Here is a 16,420-nt window from a genome sequence, read left to right on the forward strand (position 1 = left end):
ATTCGGCCATTTTTTCGTTGTGTAGCTATTATAGACAGAGCTCGATGGAGAGGCGAACGTAACTATTCATTGTTGAGCATTTCCATTAGTACAAATGGCTATGAATAACATATCCAAGATCCGTATGCTTCAACACGTAATATAATTGTTATTACTACGCTATAGTGTGTTTAATTTTATTGACCAACTACTTATAGATTAGGATGAGCCCTTTGATGGGCTAAAAACATTTGAAGCCATCCCATGTTGATCGCATAAAATGTCTACACGGACATTTTTTTGTATTAATGATGTTTCTGATAATAAAGTTTTTGTGCATTGGATATAGATCATTCTGATGGCAATTATCGCTACCATTACCTAGGTCAGGCCCCAGATTAACATCTACAACATTTACTTAATAATGGCCACCCCCTGGACTTTAGTAGGGTGCCAGTTTTCGAGGATGCCAAACGAAAATCCTATTCAATTGGGAGAACTTCCTTTACGCATCTCGTTTTTCCAGCAAATCAATTGATTTATCCTCTGTGATACGGTATGTCCGAGTAAATTCGCTTAGCCACTAACTGCAGTTTGACCTTCACCGGTAGGAATAACTTAAATTTTCTATCAAGTAGCTTGCGTGCTATTTCAAAATAAGATGTGTGCACACTTCCGAAACACTACACACAGACCTGTCTATTTTTCTTGAAATTAGCCATAAGTTTATTTGAAACTGAGCAAAACGCCCGCGATTAAGCCCGAAAAGAATAGCATAAAATGAATAAATAAATATTATATATATATATATATATATACAAATGTGCATAGTATCATTATATACATTTTACAGTACAGTGGTCGATTTCGTCAAATGCTTGAGCAAAACCAATATTTTCGCGATTGGAAACCGAACTAATTTTAGGCATCTACTTCTAGCACGTAGGAACTAAAACTAGTATATACCAGAACTATTTGATAACTCTTATTCTTGTTCCAGTGTTATCACGATCGGCTATCTATCGACGACATAGGCTACAATCAATCACCCCATACAGCTATTAAACCCCATACAGCCATACAGCTGGAGGGGTGTTTGTTAGCCCTGGATTCTGTCGTTCAAAAAAAGAAGAGGTCCCCACTAAATCTATTGAACCTCAATGGCCCAATCATGTTTCTGCCGTCCGAGCTGGATGTCCACAAAGAACTGAAAGATTCTCTGAAAGAGTGGATTGCGCTGTTTCATTGTCGGCAAATGTAAGTCGACCAGCGTTCCTGACGGGTCTTTGAAAACGATACGCTCGATGGGTACAATAGTCGATGACGTGCCGCAGCCGAACATCTCTACGAGACGGTTTTGCCTGAGTAGGTCCTGAAGTTCCGCCATTGTCAGCTCACGCTCCGAAACTTTGAATTCGTTCTGCAAACACAGGAAGAGTCATGTGACAAAATAGGTTTGCCAAGTTCATATGTACTTTAGAACTCTTACTTGCCAATTAGTTTGAATGGTAGGGTATTATGTGAAGATTCTTGACATTTAACAGTTTGCCTGCGTGCAGAGCCTTATTTCAATTTTAGAGATCATAACACGTTTGCATAACACCGGCTCCCGTTTTGATATCACTGCTAGCAGATCTTCCTATGCGATGGCCTTGCTAACGTCAAAGGAATGTAGTGGCACATGGTTTCGCCTTGTGCCGCAATGAAAGTCTATACATAGGATACCCCTTAACAAATGTAATGATGAGCGGCCTTTTGTCACCGCACCAACCCCTTGTTAATCATACGGACGTTACCATAAGGATGCGCAACATCAATCAGCCGATTTCCGTTCCTTGACGATTCTGCGTGGAGAGCAGAATGTTACTAACTAGACAAATAGCATTAGTAGCGGCACAAGCTGCGATCCTGTGTCAACAACTCCATCCTGATATGGATTGCGTTTTTATTTGATAATCAGCATAAAGTGGATAAAGGCACCGTTTATTTGAGATTTCGATTGAAGAGAGCGTGATCACTTCGCAAAAATTCGCACCATTAACGTAGAAAATGAAATTCCATGAAGCTCATGATTTAGAAAAAGTGTATCATGCACTGTCATGAGAAAGGCTTCAGCGAGTGGTTTCCTGGAGCGGAGAAGCTTTTAAGCTCACTAATTAATGATATATTACGTATTACGCCTTCAGTACCACACACGCGATCTGATACGCACTTACAAAGAACAAAGAAAAGGAACCTAAAAATAAAGCCACTGAATTTCAAATCTATTACCGTTTTGCTCAAAGTAGCGAGTGCATTGCACTTGGTTACGTTTTCATTTTGAAACCAGACGAAAAGCAACTAATGAAACCATGTCACAGTGTGCTTACCCAGTATCGTGCAAGGTCGAGTATAGACTGGCGATTAATTCCGGGCAGAATGATTCCGTTGAGCGGAGGCGTAATCAACTCCAAACATCCGTCTTCATTTCTGATGAGGAAAAATATGTTGGAGGTACCTGCCTCCGTTATACGGTGCTCCGGGCCGAAGAGCCAGAGGACCTGCTGCAGGCCCATTCGTTCTGCCTCTTTTTGTACCACTAGCGTTGACGCGTAGTTACTGTTAAGGACAAGAAGCTTCAGTGACAGAGTCAGAATTTCAATGTCCGCTACTCTTAGAGGCTGCACATAGTGCTTTATAATTTTACTGCGCTTACAAAAGAGGCGGAGCCTAGGCAGCTTCACTAGTCAACAATGTAAATGTTATTCGATCGAAACGTGTAATCAAAGCTGACTTACGCTCCGATTTTCTTGTCGCCGGTTCCTCCGGGCCATGCACGAACGTATTTCGGATCAGCCAACAACTGGATGGGTTTTGCGCTCTGCGAGAAGCTGCCTTCGACCGGACTGCAAATAATGTATAGGACTGCATTCAATGAACGGCCTACGCCTAGCCGTGGTTCAATTCCTAGAAACGTTGGTCTGATGTATAGTGAACCGGAGGTGAATGGTGGTACCCAGTCGGAGTCGACCTTCAACAGCTGCACCAGGCACTGGAGAAACTCTTCACCATCGAACAACTGCACGAAACAATATGTCGTTGCGTTAGAGCGACATTACAATGCTCTTTTCTAGTCAGTTCTTTTGCTTCACTCCCTAACTATAATTGTTAATCGTCGCAAATCGTGTCACATACTGGGACTGCTAAGATACGAACCGGTAGTCCAACGCGTTCAGCCGAACCGAGCAGGCGATTGATGTTCAGATTAGGACGGAACAGGCGAATCTTTCCATCCACCCCCTTATATGCTTTCATACCTTCAAAAAGCTGCAAATAACAAAAGGCACACTTTGAAAACAAAAATTTACAGTGTCAACAACTGAATTCTTGCCCTCTGGTGGCTTAGTAGCTGAACAGAGCTAAGGGCAAGAATTGCAGTTTAGGGGTCTTAACTAGTGTAGGTATCTGGCCAAATATAACCGACCTAAAGAGCCAAAGCTGGTATGCAAGTGCTACTAAGATCAAAGCTAATCTAACTACAACACAGTTGGACCCTGGCTATTTACCTCTTGCCCATAGTGAAACACTTTGGCCGCTGGATGCAGGTTAAGGTTGTGCAGAGGTGAAATGCGCGGTTTTAGCCAACCTGTCTCATCGTTCCAGTAGCACTCGAACATGTGGTCGGCAAAATGACGTCCATACTGAAGTCGAGAGAAGTCCGGCGCGGTTTGTCGGGCCGCTCGGTACACCTCGAGGTCCCTGCACTTTAAACCGGAAGAAAAGGTCAGGGGGACCATCTTAGCTAAACTAGCTAATGTACGACTAGTTAAGGTAGTCGCCGTCATTCCTGTTAATTTCTGAAACGAGTTCACCTTTGTGCGGAACCGATACGCCCACGCTGCTGCTGCTGCTGCTGCTGCAGCTGCTGCTGCTGCTACCGTTGCGACTACCAAAACTGTGCTTGATCACTTCGGTGAGCGCGATGCTGTCTCTCTGTGTCAGCGGAATCAATTGAGCTCGGCTTAAATGGCTGTGAATGTTCTCCTCTCCACGTTAAGGCGGAACGTTAATGGAGGGAGTGCACTACACCGCAAATGTATACTGTGGCGACAGTGACAGTGTCGGCTATAGGTTTATGTGTTATACGCTTACGCTTCCTGCCTACGAGCAAGATCTGGGCCAACATAGCGGAATCAGTAATTACGAAGCTACAAGGCTAGAATAAGCTCTCTTGACTCCTGCCAATGCGTTGTGGTGCAGCTATAATTAGAATAGGTCAGTGCAAAAGCGACGCCAGCTGACATCCAAATATTAACACAGTGACAAGCTAACTGCTGACTGAGTCCCGGCGGTTTTCGAACAAAAAAAAACAGCTGATTTTGAAATAAAGCGCCCTCTGGTGTCTGGGCGGAGAAAACATGATCTGTACGATCGGGTACATTTGGCAAATTTGCAAATGTTACATCTATTAAAAGGCTCTGATTGAGCCAAATAAACGTGTTTGTGTATCATGTTTTGTTGAATTGACAGTTTAAACGCCTTGATAACGGCTCGGTATTCTGAATTTTCACAAATTTAATTAAAAAGGTTAAGCTGTTCAGTTATCTTTTAACGTCCCGCAATTTTGCTCATTGCCGATATAGTTACTGAATTAGCTATGCAATTTTCCTTAAAATACTTGAAAAGAAGATCGAAAAATTTAGCGTTTCATTTTGTAGAAATCTTATTCTGATCGTGGAACGAAAATAAGCAGCCACAGGCTTATTTGTTCGTCTCCGTCCACGAGTATTGTTACGGCCGTTATTTCGGCTATTATTTAGTCTTGTTTTTCATCGATTATCTATAATATCATGCTTCTTCGAGAAACACACTACAAATACGGATTTATATTATGGATAATCTATGTCAAAGATATTCTCGAAAAGGTCCAAATTATTATGTGCAATGCGCATAATTTATTTGACATTTTTGATACATTTGTTCATTTATATGTTAAAAAGCTATTCAAGTGCATGATACGAGTGTTCGCCTTCTTAGGTTATCTAAATCGATGAGCTGAGAATATAAACCTTTGCAAGATCCAGCGTTGACTTAATACTTTGGTCTTTCCATTTAGTTTCCCGATTGTTCAAGGCCTGTTGAAAAATACCGAACTTGAATTAGCCCACGTAGTAGCTGTAAATGAGCGTAGGCTTGCGAATTACAATCTCCCCTGTCAACGCTTTATTTTAAATTAAACAAAGGGTTGAAAAAACAAACTTTGGGAATTGGTAAGGTCGTATAATCCGTAGGCATGATATGAATTTGCATCCAGTGCTTCATTTATCCCTTCTTTAATATGCTGTTATTTCCATTAAACGTTCCCTCGCGACTTGTGGAAAACTATAGGAAAAAATACGTACCATTTCATGCAGTCGTATGCATCCCGACTCGACATATCAGCGTTTAATCATCGAATTCCAATTGCAGTATTCCGTTATTATAGCACTTTAATTTAACATAATGTGGACTAAAAAAATTCTATTTATTGAATCTTTTTTCCTTTCATACGTTCCTATTCCTAACGGGAGCAATTAAATTTCTTCCCTATGCTTCGGCAACAACAAGCTTGTAATATGTTTCCTATTAAAAAAAAAAAAAAGCGCGCAAATAAATTGTTTCACAACGTGCTTTTTTTAATTTTTGGTTGAAAGTATCGCCGTCTGCTAAATGCCTGTTGCCAGTAATAGGTGCAGCCGTCACGCTGACGGGAATAGGAAACGGAGCCTACGTGGCTTCGCCCATGTTCAGGGTTTCGTTCTTTCTTCGCTTATAGCAGGAGACCTAACTGTAGCCGTCGTTAGATAACGTCGGCTTCAAATACCGGTACTACCGGTTCAAACCAGAACGCCGATAAATTTCCACTGCACTATGCCTATGCGTAAGGAGATCTCGCTGTGTGTTCGTCCGAGCTTTCGAATGTCAATGTGAGCCGGCGTTTGTTTGTGTGTGTCAATCTTCGTGTGGACTCGCTACGGCCGCTACGAGAGCTGCCCAACGCCGTCTATCAGTCCGTTTGTCTTCGTCGTTCCCGCGCGCATTAAACAAGTCGACAACCAAACTGCCTCCTGCGTTGTGGGTGATAGAAATAGATTGTCATAACGTGGTTCGACCCGGCTTCAACGTCTTCCCGATAAAACTCTATTGCCGTATCTGAAAGTCTATAAGCGTCTCACGTCGCGGGAAATAGAAGTTGGCCCAGAGGGCAGTGGAACGCTGATTAAGAGGCAGGATCGCTTGCCCGCTGCCGGTTTTTTTGCCTTAGCTTCATTATACTAAATGGGAATAATGATAGTTGGGGAGAGAGAGAGAGGGGGGGGGGAGACGAAATTATAAAAAGATGGACCAAAGGGAACGCGTGAACCACAGCTTAAATGGATAAATATTAAAAAAAAACGAGCAACTGGTCGACCGGCGGGCATAACGCGCTCCCTGACGGAACCATCGAAGAAGAATACACGACTTAATTTGTTTTCTTGTCAAGTTGACGATCTCGAAAGAGTTATCCGAGCGGAGAGCCGCAGTTAAAAACGACAGCGATCACCCGATTCATACTGAGAGCAGCGAAGCAGCCAGACTGGCATGAACCGGTTTCGGCATGGTTTTGAGATTTGTAAGATAGTCGAGATTTGGCCGATTGTGGTACTTTCGGACTTTGTTGGATTGGCAAAATGCCAGGGTGCCAAGAAGCCAGCTCAAACCGGTACTACCGGCAGCTCTTCCACAGCCGCTGACCACTCAACGCTTATCTATCCTACAAAAAGTGTACATATATATATATATACATCCATACTGACGTTATAACTGATGGAGACGATCGCATTATTGTTTGGCGTAACATCAGAGACGCTTTCGTGCTAACGTTTCATTTGCGTAGAAATTCCTCGTACGCACATATAAAATCAACTACCGACGATTCGATTGACACGTATTTAATCTGGGAAGAACAGAGAACAAGCTCGTTTTTGGAAAATATAAGTACCTAGAGACGGGCAACCTATTCCAAATGGTACCTATTTTTCTCATAGCTATTATATATGGACGCCACAGTTGGTTGCATATTGAAACTTTTTCTTGTCTTCCATTGTCTTTTCCTTTAGATTCTCAAAATCAACGTATGCTCCGCAATTGATCTACTTTGAGAAATGCTTTTGTTTTTCTCCTACAATATGTCTATTTTTGTTATTTGGTCGCTTATTGTTCCCAAAAATTTTTTCAGCTAGAGTTCAGGATGGCACTGAAGAGAACTTGTATATATACACGTAAGCAGAATACGGACACATTGCCGTAAGTAGGCTTTCTTTTGCTCTGCGTCTAGCTATAGTTGTAAATTACATAAATACTTCGTACCAATATGAATTATAGCTTTTCGACTAAAATCAACATCGTACCTATGTAATGTCTCCAATATATGCATCACATATAAAGCCTGCTTTTGATTTTTATGAAAATATTTTCGGCTCATACACTGAAGCGAAATTTGCAGAAGGCTACCCATATTGCGGAATATACCCGTTCGAGGAATTTGACACTAAACTTCGCGGTCGAACGATCTTCGATTCCAGAGACGTGCCAAGGTGGTTCGAGGAAAACCATTTTGCGAGTAAGCGTTTTTATTGTCAATGATACGCTGCTCCCATAGGGAAAACTAGCGTTATCTGTTACCCAATAGGCAATGCAGATCTATCATCGTGTGCAGTTCTCAAGAGTCCTTGTAGTGATCTGTGGTTACGGGAAGTAATGGTTAACGCTAAAACGTTGCCGGACGTTAATACTCATCATTTAGTTAGCTTCGGGTAGTCCTTCCAAGGTCTCTCAACCACGACGTTCCAATGACAAAGACACGATAACAGAGTGAAAGTAATGAAAGCGGCGTAATAAGGCCGCTTCCTTGGTTTACGATGTATAGAAATATTTAATTTTCATAGTCTAAATATAATTCATCGCCGTATTGACTTCTGCCGTTGCACGCTAGTCTCAAGACGCACCATCAACCCAACAGCATTAGCTGCTTTTGCATCCGCCCCAGCTTTGCCCTGCCTCAAGGGGGGAAGACCCTCTATGTTTCTATAACAATGTTAGGCATAAAGCAGTTGACGCTGAATCACCACCGGCATATTTCCATCAATCACTTAACCAAATGGAAACGTTTCATCATTAAGTAGTGCGAAAAAGAGTAAAGTTATTTCGTAAATCACTGCGCACCGGTTGCGCGCAGCGTCAAATAAATTACAATAAAGTTTTTTCTGGTACTGTTTTATGCGTGTCATCACCGCATGCGTCCTGCGCTTAGGGGACATTTCGACAGATAATAAATGCTACTCAGAGATCACCGGCTCGACCCCCCAGAATATAAGCTATATAAAGCATTCCAAAAGCAGCTGGGCTTGAGAAACTGTTGTCACTGGCTTACAATCGCAACTGGATGTGAACAAACGGGCACAAGTTTGCGGTGTATTTTCGCTGCAGAGAACCTCCCTTTTTTGAGTTTTACGTCCGGTGTTGTTATTAGGCGTATCAAATAGCTGGCTCTTAGCACGAAACGAACCGTGAAGTCTATGCCAGAGTAAACATTAGAGAACGCTGATTGTTTTGACTTTACGCAGTAGGATTTAATATACGAGATCGCATGTTATATAGCGAATTTATTAGTAATTCATTGAAGTGCTTTTTGATCAACTACTTCGTGTTATTTGTTTTAATGTTCGGGTAACGTACGCAACCTTCATTGGAGAATTTGTAGCTGTGACCACCGACACGTGCAGCTTGTCACGGCAGGCGAAAAATATGTACATTAAGAACCATCGATTCCCCTGTCGCAAAAAATACGGGAACGATCAATCACATAATTCTCTGTTTTGAAGCCAGTTGTGTTTGAAAAATCTTCAAGGAATCGCATTTTGCCAGCCATCCTGCTAACGAACACAGGCTTCTATCAACAGTTTCAGAGAGCAACTAATGTCGCGCACTAGAGCTGTGTATTATTCAAGTTTTAAAGCCGATTACCTCTTCCTGCGTTCGTTTACTTCTATCGTATCTTCGATTCAATCCCATCTTTCAACTTATACTTCTTTAGTTTTCCCGCAAATAACTACTTGAATCCAGTCAGTTGCATTAGATCATAGCTTTAGTACCTATTGAAATGTGTAACACTTTAGACCAAAACTTGCCAGTGAGCATCACGCTGGTCAGCAAAAAATTGGAACCTCGTAGCATTTGGAAACGTTGGTAAGGTAAATTAGATTGTTTCCCTCGCGGACTCTCCCTTGCCCCATCTCGTAAGGAGAATCGGTTTTTTACCGTTACGGTAGCAGAGTGTAGGTGAATGGTCGTGAATACGATTCAAGTGGCGGCGGCAGCGGCAGTACGTTATAGTTTCGATAGAATGGAGACATAGCATACTTTAATTGATTCTGGAAAGCAGCTAAATAAAGGAAACGACGTCTTGAGTATTTTGGAACCGTTCACCCAGCAGCGATTAAGACGTGAGTTGAAGCGCGTCGTTCATCGTTCTAGAACGAGCTAAATCAAGTGGCGACCCAAGTTACCGGTTATATTTATGCCCACAAACTTCGAAACCCTGTGCAGCTATTATATAATAGGCCAGTATGCCTAAGACCTTTGCGTTGAAATTCGTGCAGGCTAAACGGGCTGCTAAGTTTTTGCTTCTTCCTTTTTTACAAGCTGTCAAAATCTTCAGCAGGAGCTACCAACAACATCATCTACATATAGCCTAATCGATTAATCATTAGACTTTTCTACAAATAGAATAAAGCATCCCCTTTTCAGAGTGGGTCAGATGCTTCAGGTCCTCTCCATACTATCGAGATAGGGACATTTATCGTGACATAGTTCTTTTTCCGATATAAAGTTGAAAACATTTATATTTAATTCAAAATTTATACAATTGAGTTCTACGATAATCGTCGACAGAACTTAATTTACAGGTACGATGTTTGTCCCACTAGAAATGTTACATCCTCGATATCTTTTAGATAATATCGCTCTCTGGATTAGCTGTACTAGGCACTAAAGATCGGGACCAACTACCTTCCATTCACTAAAGCCAGTTCAAGAGCCGGAGAGGGCCAAAAAATAGCTTGGAGATGATCGAGGTTAAGGTAATTCTAGCTGAAGCGAAGAAAAAAACCTACTTAGAACGTCTCGTGAGGTGCCCAAATTTCGGAAAGTGGGCGCAGCCTGTGATCAAAGTAAAGGCAATGACTCAAACAAAAGAGCACTATTGAAATAATCAGAGGTGTTTAGGCTCGATCGGCTAGTTGACAGAGTAATAGAATCAATGCCAGGTATGCACGTCATCTTATTACTAGATAACTACAATGCTTGACAGCATTACCATTGCTGGATAATCTCAGCCGAGATAATAAAAACAGAAACATCAGATATCCATGCTGAGCTAGACTTGAAACAGGTATAGCCCGTCGTACAGTGTATGTATGAACCGTGTCAACTATTGGTTGACATGTGCGCCCTACGCACGGCTCTCGCGATCGGAGTGGTCTGTCCTACCGGATTATATTAAGTTTAGAGTTGGATAATATACGCTATGCCTAATACTCTTCCTACCGTTCTAGTCTTAACTAGCTCGTTCGACGGAGTTTTGGAACTGGTACAAACAAAGAAGAAACACGTTTCAATATACCGAGTGAATCACATCTGAATTTGTTTTTTCACAGTCCACTAATGAGCAATTGCTCATTTGGTTTACGTTCACGAGTACACAGTTTCTGTAGGCAGGGCAGGTACGTAATAGCGATTTAAGAATAGCTTTGCTAATGGCTGTGACTCTCAAAACGATCTAATAAAAAGAACGGTAATTGAAATATTATATGCATTTGAATTACAGTGACCAATATGACCGTTTATCATATCGAGCATTTCCCGCCACCTGGCAGTGTTCAAGGTATGAAACGATGTATCCCCAAAGTCTGTCTTACCTTTCTCTCGTGCACCTATCGTGTTCGTTCACTCTAGGCAGCTGAATAGGCCATACTGGCGATCTCAATCAGTAAATGAAAACTGCCCTAGCCCAAAGACCAGGCCTAGAATCCTCATTTTAGCGAAACAGAGATGTTTGCTTTAGAACCGTGTCTTGAATAACCTATAGGACTCGTCTTATTGAAATTGAGAATAGCTATTGGAGTGGCTACATGCTATATAAACAGTCTCGAACAGCAATCCTGTCAGTAAACAGTCTTGTTAAACGTCAGATATGAAAAACCGTCGTGTGGCCTGAAACGTTTGCCAGCTGATATTGATCGTACAAAAACAATTAAATATTAGATTTACTGCTATTGTATCTTCGATTCAATCCCATCTTTCAACTTGTACTTCGTTAGTTTTCCCGCAAATAACTTTTTCTTTGTAGGCAAATAGCATGCAATCAAATTGCTCGTATTGCCTACAAAAAAACCTGTCCGTCCAGATATTTGGAAGGGTAAAATAGAAGAACCCTTCGTTGTCCAGCGTTAAGAGATCGATACGAGATCAGTACAACCGTGTCAGAGTCGAGTGTAGTTCTGGAATCAAAGCGCCTTAAACACGTTATCAGACAAACTCTCACATCGTTTATATAGTGAGTGATATTTAGTCTTTGAAGCTGTACACGTGCGCTTCGCATCCACGCATCAGCCTTTTGCACGAGTAAAATACTCATATTCCGAAGAAATTATAATTTGGTGTTTTTTTATGGCTCAAATTAAGGTTCTCCCCCAAAAAAAGGCCCCAAAATTATTCTCCAAGACGATATGTTGAACCGATAAATACCGATGTTATTACTATGGTGTTCCCGAGAATATTGCGACTAATTAGAAAACTGCTAATAAAATAGTTTTACTTTTCTGGTTCATACTAGAGATTAAAGTAATACACAGTATATGGTTAATGACCGCTATATTCGAGACGCTTCGGTTCGATACTGATAACATTCTGAAGCTTTTCTTCAGAGGATAACGGCCTTTTTGTCCACAGTACGGTGCAGCATACCTTATTACCATAATAGCTATTTCATCATTAAACATGCGATTGAAATAGTTCTTCTTTTTCCATGTTGTGTAGATGGATGTAGTATCATGGAATTCTTAGAGTGTTTGTAATCGACCTACTAAGGACTGTGAGACTCTACCTTGTGACCCTAAAACTCTTTTGACCATGACTCTAAATATGGTCTGTCAAAGAAGCCACTGATGACGTTTCAAGATAACAGTGTTCAATAATTACGATATGCCTTTACTGCCACTCGAGTTCATAATGTCGTCGATTTAAATAAAAGAGGTTACAATCCTTAACTTTTTTTTTTCCCGCACATTGTAGAAATCCTTTGTCAGACACATGATATCCTTAATAGTTTACACAAGTTTTTACTATCCGAAAATATTTATTTAATATTTAATTATTTTACGTTTACATTATATACGTTGTTGTGGCAAGCTGCGGTCGCTTTAGCTGCAAGCATACCTGTATCGCTCACTGTTTTCAATGTACAAAGGGTACTGTCTTTTCCGATAGTATGTCCGAGAGCAAAAGCCCGTAAGACTCTATTTATGCAATAGAATATGGTCTAGCAAGATGTAGAAAAGACAAAAACGGTACCAATAGACGGACTTAAGTCGTCTTTTCTAATCTTCAAAATGAATTACTGTCCGATGGGCACGTTTCACTCTATGTTTATGTTTTGTATTGCAGCATATACTAGTAAAATTCATCACAGCCAAGATTGTTCATCGATGCTTTACTTAATAAAGAGCCTATTATCCATTTCCAGGGCAACCTTTTCAAGAACCTTATTATCGGCGCCTAGATCTTCTTGTACCTGCTACTCTACAGAACAAACGTTGTTACGATCGCCCACACAGTCGGTATTTTCTGCATACACCGATGCCAACTAACATAGCTAGTCCCTACATCACATACTTACCTTCAGTTGATTCTTGAGGTTGAAGATCTTTGTTGACTGCATTTCACATACAGGTTTATCACCAGTAGTATTCATGTTGCTTGTAATCCGCAGCTCTCCGTAGCCAGCACGGCATAATAACAACGCTTCTGGCAGCGCTCAGAAATGCTCGCCAGAGGCTTATAAGGTCTTATTGCGTTTCTCGTCAGACGCCTAGTCACTCTTACTCGTATAATATGTTTCACTCTATCACCCTTCCGTTAGCTTTTCTCTCTCTCATTCCGTCTGCCTTTCTTCAAATTTAACGTATCGTCGTGACCCTATGTTTGACGCTATAGTCGATCTTGCAGTATTATTCGATATTATGACAGATGACCTTTTTCTTTCCAGAATTCACCAAACTTTGACAACCAAGTGTTCTCGCTTAAGGGCTGTGTAGGCAGGTATCAGTGGTGGGCTTCCCCTACGCTGAAATGTCACAAAGCATCTCACACATTTGACGGCAACATGTCGCCTGCACCGTTAGGTCCGCCGACTTCTCTCAGTTCCGATACGGCCCCAGCAGCCACTGCATCGCATCACCGTACGAAAGTAAGTATTCGAACGTGCTTCCATTTTGATTAGTCGCGAGCTAACATTTCGAACAGACGACATCTACGCAGACTTTCGTCCATTTTATTTTCCGCACTTATAACGCGCGCGTCGACGCGCATTTTTATCGGCTGCCGCAATTGGAGAGTTCAGCGAGAACCTCGAGAGCAAGATAACGAATACACCCGTCGAAGGGCTGGATAACGTCGAAAGCAACGTATAAGGGCGTTCGAGATAGATATAAGGGTTGCACGCCAATACATTTTTAATCGGCCTATATTTTCCCGAAATAGATATAATATGCTGCTCTTGGTGGTAAATAGGCAGACAAGAAGAGGAGGTCGACACCTATATGCCAAACAGTATGGAAAAAAAGGATTTCCTACAAAATGGATAGGTAAGTCATTCTTATACAGGGCTTTAGACATCTATTCATAACACATATTCAACGATCGTGTACCAGTTATTATGGCAAAAAATTGTTTGAACGACCCCGGCAATACTACAGTTAATTCTAATTAAGCTTTTCAATTCTATGTGACACAATATTAGTAAGCTCTGTATTGTATTTAAGCTCGGTACGAAAAAAAGCATCACTACGTTTGGATTCAAGGTTGGATCGCCACGTGCCCTTAAACATACCAGGTAAATATACTACTCAATGCCGTATCACGGAAGCATAGAAACTCGGTCAGCAGAAGGGTTTGTAGGGCGACAGATTTTCCATAGAAAACGGATATAATAAATAAAAACCCACGCAATGTGTTGTCTATTGCTATCTATGAGAAAGCAGACGAAGACAGCGTCTGATGAAATTCGGCGATAAACATGCCACAAGATAATTAAAATCAAACACTGCAAAAAAATTATTAATCGAAAAATATTTTTGGCATGAACCTTTCGAATAGGATAAGTTTCTTTCTATAAAGAGTGAAGTATTAACTTTTTTTTTAATAGAACTTACTGGTTAGTGGTTTAGTCCGCCACATAAATGCACCTATAGTGAAAGAGAGCGCCATACAACGAAACATATTCTTTTGTTTAGCGAGTTGACCTGGATGCAGTAGCGTTTCTCGACATATCTACAAAACCAAAGCCAAAAATACGCCTGAATTACCGATTCGCAATAACATTGTTTTGACGGGAGAGTCCTGCGGTAGTGTCACGGCAAGCAGTGGATCTTACTATTAACGAAAATAAGGATGACTTTTATCGAAGCCTTTCAAAGTGAAAACGCGTGTTGCTTCTACAGGCAGGACAGTTTTCGGGCTCTCCAATCCGTAGCCCGGTTATACCCATGTATATATATATATATATATCGTAATACGAAAGACAAAATTATCATTACACGATATTAAAGTTTGACACTGGTTCAAAGGTGGCATTAATTTGCCGAGAAGTAGACATTACAAAAGAGATAGCATAAAGAATGACCATAAAGCTAACATATAATACGATGAGTCGCCTTTCAAAACAAATCCTCTCCCACTTCCCCTTACTTGTTGTCTACTTCTCATAAGCCGCTTTCTTCTTGCCCTATCAGCGTGTTACAATGATATTGTGTTGTGAACGCAATGCAAAAGAACTGATGGATGGATGCATTTTCAAAATGCATTTTCGACTGCCGACACAATGCAGGACATTTGCCTTGTATACGGTATCGACGTTATTGAGTGTTAAAACAATATTCGAAACCTGAAAGGTGCCGCCACTATGGCCTAGCTTCACGACTATCTGAAAGCACCTTTGAAAGAAGACTGCCGGCAGGCAACTCGGAAAAAACTGGGCTGCGGCCATTTTTAACAACATGAGACCTCCTGGATTTGTTAAAAAAAACGTTGAGCTTGGGTATTTCATAAACTTCCTCAATTTAAGAACCCAAGAATATCTCACCATATCATCCAGTGTCAAAGGTCACACGGCGACCCGGCCGCTACATGTAAATATTAAAAAAACGTCACAGTACTATTTAGTATTTTTATTTCGTACACCCGATCATGTTTTAATTGTAAAGCTAAAAGGTGGATGGTTTCTATGCATGCACATGATCAGCCCTCAGAAACACCCTCTAAAGCTTATAGGGTACATGTAGCCCAGATCTTCAGGATTTCTCTAACAACGAATGTCTGATGAGCGTCGTTATTTAAGGTTGCAGTGGAAATCTCATCTTATAGTACCTGTCACAAGCTGTTAGTACTTGTAAACAAAAAGCCGTTCCAAGCGCCATCTATCAATGACACGCCAGCAAACAATGGACAATGATCTAAATCAAAAACGCCACCTGGTTTTGGCTTTTCAGGACGGGAATAAAGAGAAATCGTTTTTCATGCCAATACTTCTTTATTCAATTAGATCTGTAAAAAGGTTTCAGCTATAACATGTTGTTGCCATCTGGAATATGGAGCGCGGGTATGTAACTCGCTGATGCGTCCATGGGCACACCAAATCGTTATACCAATGTCGCAGCGTTCGAGTGTCATTTGGGCTTCTCGTCTGATGCTGTTAGAAACCATTTGGTTTCTTTACCGCTCTGTTTTTTATAGATGACAACATTGCATTCAGAGTACAACGACGACCTGTTCCTCTTCATGGAGCAAATAATTAACGAGACCATGTGTCTAACTGCCAATAGCTTTTCTAAATAACATCTAAACGCATCTATGTCTAAGTTAGGTTATTTAAGTTGTTGTTTTACCTTATCAAATTCTCGCTCTCTGAGGGAGAAGATTTGTTGAGCCCATCCAATGGTAATTGAATTCTAAAGGTGTGAGCAAGCCACCATCCGTAATTGAAAAATTCTATTTCGGACAATATCATTAAGCCCAGATCATTGGAGTAATACGAGATATTACTACTGCGCCGTCTGTCAATGCACTTACTGTAGTTCTATTTCGTATCTAATGTAAAACAATATAT

The 16,420-nt window shown here is 41.1% G+C and overlaps 2 protein-coding genes across 6 annotated transcripts in view; one reads left to right on the forward strand and one right to left on the reverse strand.

Annotated features, from left to right (window-relative positions):
* The window catches only part of LOC111246981 (branched-chain-amino-acid aminotransferase, cytosolic-like), a 97,667-nt gene extending 84,342 nt beyond the window's left edge, over positions 1-13,325 (reverse strand). The window contains exons 1-7 of one of the 4 annotated variants that reach the window (XM_022797471.2): positions 12,935-13,325; positions 5,028-5,093; positions 3,525-3,722; positions 3,175-3,285; positions 2,757-3,037; positions 2,349-2,577; positions 678-1,399 (exon numbers count right to left, since the gene is read on the reverse strand). In XM_022797471.2, coding sequence (XP_022653206.1) covers positions 1,127-1,399; positions 2,349-2,577; positions 2,757-3,037; positions 3,175-3,285; positions 3,525-3,722; positions 5,028-5,093; positions 12,935-13,009 — 1,233 coding nt within the window. In that variant the 5' untranslated portion in view covers positions 13,010-13,325 and the 3' untranslated portion in view covers positions 678-1,126. Of the gene's footprint in view, positions 1-677; positions 1,400-2,348; positions 2,578-2,756; positions 3,038-3,174; positions 3,286-3,524; positions 3,723-3,830; positions 4,180-5,027; positions 5,094-12,934 lie in introns of those variants that run through there. The other 3 variants (XM_022797472.2, XM_022797474.2, XM_086982556.1) reach the window with 3 other exon arrangements.
* The window catches only part of LOC111246979 (uncharacterized), a 48,663-nt gene that overhangs the window by 27,046 nt on the left and 5,197 nt on the right, over positions 1-16,420 (forward strand). Inside the window, exons 6-9 of one of the 2 annotated variants that reach the window (XM_086982553.1) lie at positions 12,782-12,875; positions 13,304-13,504; positions 13,828-13,901; positions 14,079-14,149. In XM_086982553.1, coding sequence (XP_086838679.1) covers positions 12,782-12,875; positions 13,304-13,504; positions 13,828-13,901; positions 14,079-14,149 — 440 coding nt within the window. The remainder of the gene's footprint in view (positions 1-12,781; positions 12,876-13,303; positions 13,505-13,827; positions 13,902-14,078; positions 14,150-16,420) is intronic. The other variant, XM_086982554.1, reaches the window with a different exon arrangement.

This window comes from Varroa destructor, unplaced genomic scaffold, assembly GCF_002443255.2.
Source record: "Varroa destructor unplaced genomic scaffold, Vdes_3.0 BEIS01000003.1, whole genome shotgun sequence".
NCBI classification, from domain to species: Eukaryota; Metazoa; Arthropoda; class Arachnida; order Mesostigmata; family Varroidae; genus Varroa; species Varroa destructor.